This window comes from Phaseolus vulgaris, chromosome 1, assembly GCF_000499845.2.
Source record: "Phaseolus vulgaris cultivar G19833 chromosome 1, P. vulgaris v2.0, whole genome shotgun sequence".
Lineage (NCBI taxonomy): Eukaryota > Viridiplantae > Streptophyta > Magnoliopsida > Fabales > Fabaceae > Phaseolus > Phaseolus vulgaris.
The window spans coordinates 2,732,081-2,736,562 of record NC_023759.2 but is presented as its reverse complement, the minus strand read 5'-3'; the positions used below and the strand labels follow the sequence as shown (position 1 = coordinate 2,736,562).

The 4,482-nt window shown below is 33.2% G+C and overlaps 1 protein-coding gene across 1 annotated transcript; it reads left to right on the top strand.

The window, feature by feature from the left end:
• The first annotated feature begins 2,467 nt into the window (after nucleotides 1-2,467).
• LOC137816583 (uncharacterized) lies at nucleotides 2,468-3,282 on the top strand. Its single transcript, XM_068619782.1, has one exon. The coding sequence runs from the start codon at nucleotides 2,557-2,559 to the stop codon at nucleotides 3,013-3,015; it is 459 nt and encodes a 152-aa protein (XP_068475883.1). The 5' UTR covers nucleotides 2,468-2,556; the 3' UTR covers nucleotides 3,016-3,282.
• Nucleotides 3,283-4,482: the final 1,200 nt, after the last annotated feature.

Below are 4,482 nucleotides of genomic sequence, written 5' to 3'. Positions count from 1 at the left end.
AATAATTTAATTAATTATACATATTTGCTAAAATTTGAAAATACAATTTAAAAAACAAATAATAATAAAATAATCGAAAGGGCAGACAAAAACATCAAAAAATTATAATTTACTCTATGAAATATAATAGAAGAGATCCTAAGTAGAAAATATAGTTTTATATTCTCTTATAAAGTGTTTCTAACATTATGTTATTAAAAGAATCAAATAAAAACACATCAGTAAAATACAATATAAAAAATAAGTTTAAAAATAGATAAAATGGATAACACATTCACAGTGTATAAATGCTATCCTAAAATCATACTTTGTAGTATGTTTGTAATTTTTTAGGATAATAACTACCTTTAAACTTATATTAAAAGTGAATTTTGATTAATTCTTTTAAATATTTTTTAAAAAAAGTCATGATTTTTTTTAAAATCTTATAAATTTAAATTAAAGAATCTTAAGAATAAGGTTCCTTAAAAAAATTTGATACATCACAACATTCCCACTTGATTTTGAAAAGTCCATAACACTAAATAGTCTTTTTCAGAATTCCAATCCATTTCACTGGGAAGTGGGTGGTAAATTTAGAATTATTGTTGACGAAAACGAAGTGTTTTTTGGGGTATGATTTTTGAAACCAAAATCTGAAAATGTGACACATAATGGTCACGGTTAATTAACAAGAAAACTCTTTTTCTACGCTTCCTAGTTCCAAGTTCCAATCATGATTCATGACGGGAACCTGTGCTGTGTGAAGTGCATACTGAATCTTTTGTCTTCTCTCTGTAGATTAATCTACAAGCTATAACCCCTCTTCACCAGAATTTAGATTAGCCCTTATTATTAATCACAAATCACGTGATATAGCAACATAGCATAGCCCCTTTATTAATTAAGATCCTACATAGAGTACTACTACTTCTACATTGCAACCTAAACAACTCCATCATCATCATCAATTCATCACCATGAAACAACACACCGATTACAACAGCAGCAGCAGCTATGGTTGCAATGATGAAGAGAACATGGTAAATGTTCCTTTCTCTTGGGAACACAAGCCTGGTCTCTCTAAAGTCACTACTCATGGCCTCAATGGCTCTAGCTTGGTGCTCCAGCCTCCTCCCTGTTCATCATCAGATCATAGACACAAAGTGGAGGAATCTCAGATTCTGTGTGCAGTGCAGACCTCCCTCAGAATCAGCTCTTTTAGGATGGAGACTCAGAAGGAAGAAGACCCTTTTGTTGAAGCTTACAAGAAATGCACTCAAAGCCCCTTTATACATCAACAGAGCAGTAGGGTCCAAAAGAACATTAGATCTTGGCCTACCATAAGGAAGTATGTGAACATTCTTTCTTGCAAGCACTCCAATGATGTTTTGTAGTCACAAGGCTGTCTATACAATGATGTTTACAAAGCTTTATCATACCTAGTCAGACAAGATCGGCTACATGAATCACATGATGTCAGGAATGTTATATGCTATGATATCTCTCTGACAGAACTTTCTCCAAAGTCTTTCTTGATGCCATTTAGGCTTTTATTGTTTTGTTTATTGTAATTTTTTTTTTCTGGAGGAGGGGGGTCTTTTTGTAAGTATCATATATGACAATTGGAAGTGTCCTAGTTTTTTTGTATAGAAAAGGATTGCTGGAAATGAAACAAGGAAGCAAGAGCATAGTCCCTTATTAGTTTATAATTTTCTGCAACCTGATTCACACGACACGACTCAAAACAGATTGTCTTTGTCAACCGTGGCCTGCTATGAGCATTTTTATGCATTTGATTCCAACAGAGCGTGCACATATTAGTGGCTGAGTTCTTGTAAACGGTCCAAACCAAAGTCATTAGCCACTGTAGATTTAGAAATTCCACTGTAGCTCTTATTACCCCCAACATGTGATCTTACAGAAATATAATAAAACTATCTCGGTTCAGTGTTGCCTTTTACAACTTTTTGAAGTCTGAAACCATGTATATAGTTTATGGAGACAATTCTGTTCTAGTTAGATAAGCTTGTGTTGTGAGTGATGCAACTCTATAACCACGATTTGAATTTAAAATCATTGATTAATTGGTTCAGCTTTGCGTCTGCTAATCTACACACTCATTGGTCTAGTAGTCTTGTGCAATTTGATGCCTTTTGAAAACAATGTTTTGAGCTAGTCTAGTACATAACAAGTGAGGGATGAGGACAGAGGAGGAACAAGTCAACCATCATGAGTTTGTCTTATACTCTTCTATCTTCTTGCTATTGTCTTCTTCTGAGTGATGTAAAACCCGTGTGAACTTGGTCTTCTTTGCCCAACTCATGTGTCATTATTTTCCAAGTTAATTTCAAACCACAAAACTAAAATTGTCTATGCTTACGTTTTATGTGCTTGTCCATTGTCCATTGAGACTGTGCCATTAGACACTATGTAATGGAAGTGGACCAAAAAAATCTATATATAAATTATGATGGCCTCATCATAGGATAACACTTCCCCTCCACCTCAGGTCCTCAAGCCACATACAAATATATAAGGGTCTTGTCATTATTCCATTAACAAAAAACTGAGAGAATGAGTCAACCAAAGGATCATTCAGCAAGAAAGGTAACCTTCTCATGGGAAAAGAAGCCTGGTGTGTCCAAAGTAACAAGTAAACCTCCTTGTGAAACTCTCATCCCAAAAGAGCAAGAGATTTTGGCCAAGTTGCCACCCCCTCCTTGTACACCAGAAGAAGCCACTCACAAAAACCATGTTCTTAATTTCCAAATTCCACTTCCTCCATGTGCTTTTCAGCCTCCTTACTATAGAACTTCCTCCAAGAGGGGTCTCTGGGTTCAGGACAAAGACCCTTTCCTTGCAGCTTTCAAAGAGTGCACCAAGAATCAGAAAAGTGCCAAGGTGAACAAAAAGTTGATCAAAGATGGAATTGAGTCTAGGGTAAGGAAGAGCATGTCCTTTTTCTCATGTACCCGATCTTGCACTGTTCATGACACCAATTTGCTCAGGATCTCTCATCTAGATGATGATTGATATGTTATAACATCTTTATTTGGTGTTATATCGGGGTGATTCCTGCACAACTTACAAGTCAAAGTATAGTATAATAGATGTGTGAAGAATAATCAAAGTAAGAATATTTCTGCTGCTGTTATGTATGTTTTCTGTTTATGATATGGAGTGTATGATGGTCTGCTGAATCTTGTGCTATTGATAGCCATTGTTGACTAGAAAATCAAAGGAAGTAAATGTATGACTTTGCAAAAAGGCTAGTTATTTTTAAATACTATGTTGTAGGCATACCTTATTTTAAAAATTTATTTAAGAAACTTGTATAGGTGTATTTAATAACCTGCTATGGTTGATTTCACAATTCATATAATTTTGCTTCCGTCTACATAGGAATTGAACAAGTTAGAGAACTTCATTAAAATTGAGGGCTAATCGCTAATCTTAATTACTTCGGAAAAGGTTAGAGAACGTCATAGTGGGCTAATTTTATTTTATGAGAGATATTTCGTTAATTCACTAATAGGTTATTTCTTAAAAGTGGGATAGAACTAAAAATATATAAAGGCATGGTAGAATAACACTTGGCACTAGTAACATGAGTTGATTCTTGAGTGACCAGCATTGTAGATAAACTAAGATTATTGATATATTGATCAAAAGAAGTTATTGGAATGAAAGACCAATTCAGGATAAGAAAAGAAATGTAAAAATTCAAATCATAATTTTTTTTTATAAGTTAGTAACATGAGTTGATTCTTGGAAAGTATTGTAGATGAAGTACAATTACTTATATATTGACCTAAGGAAGTTATTGAAATGAATGAGAAAAACACATGCTAATTCAATGAAAGATCCAAAACTTAACCTATTAGCACAAGTTCTTCTGCAACGTTTTCTGCAACTTCTTCAGCCTCTGCAACATATACTTTCGCGTTCGATTTACAACAATGAATAGACAGAGTTTGAAATTAGGATTGGAAATGAGTGAGGAAGTGTGGTTTGTAGAGAGGGGGTGCGATAAGGAAAAATGGAATGGGTTGCAGGGGTACGTGAAATAAGAACAGGTGGGAAAAGAAAGACAGTGAGATGGGCCGTAAGGATAAAAGAAAAAATGGGCATGTAAAAAGGTGTGTTTGTGCAAAAAAGTATTAGAGAATTATTATGTTTTATTTTTTTTTTCTTTTTCTTTTTTCATACTAAATAATCTTTTTGACTTAATGAACAAATTTGAAGGAATATTTATTTTTTATTTTTCATTTATTATTTTTATTTTTTCACTAAAGTCAGATTTTAAATACTTCTAGAAAATTGGATATTGAGAAGTATCCTTTCCCACTTGGAGAAAGAAGTATCATACATTCAGTTCAGATCAGAAAATTAGAGAAAAATAATGCTAATTTATTATAAAAATTAATAATAAAAAATATTGTAGATAAATTACAATTTAAGCTATTCTAATTTGCTAGACCATATGAAGTTGTTTGAGTC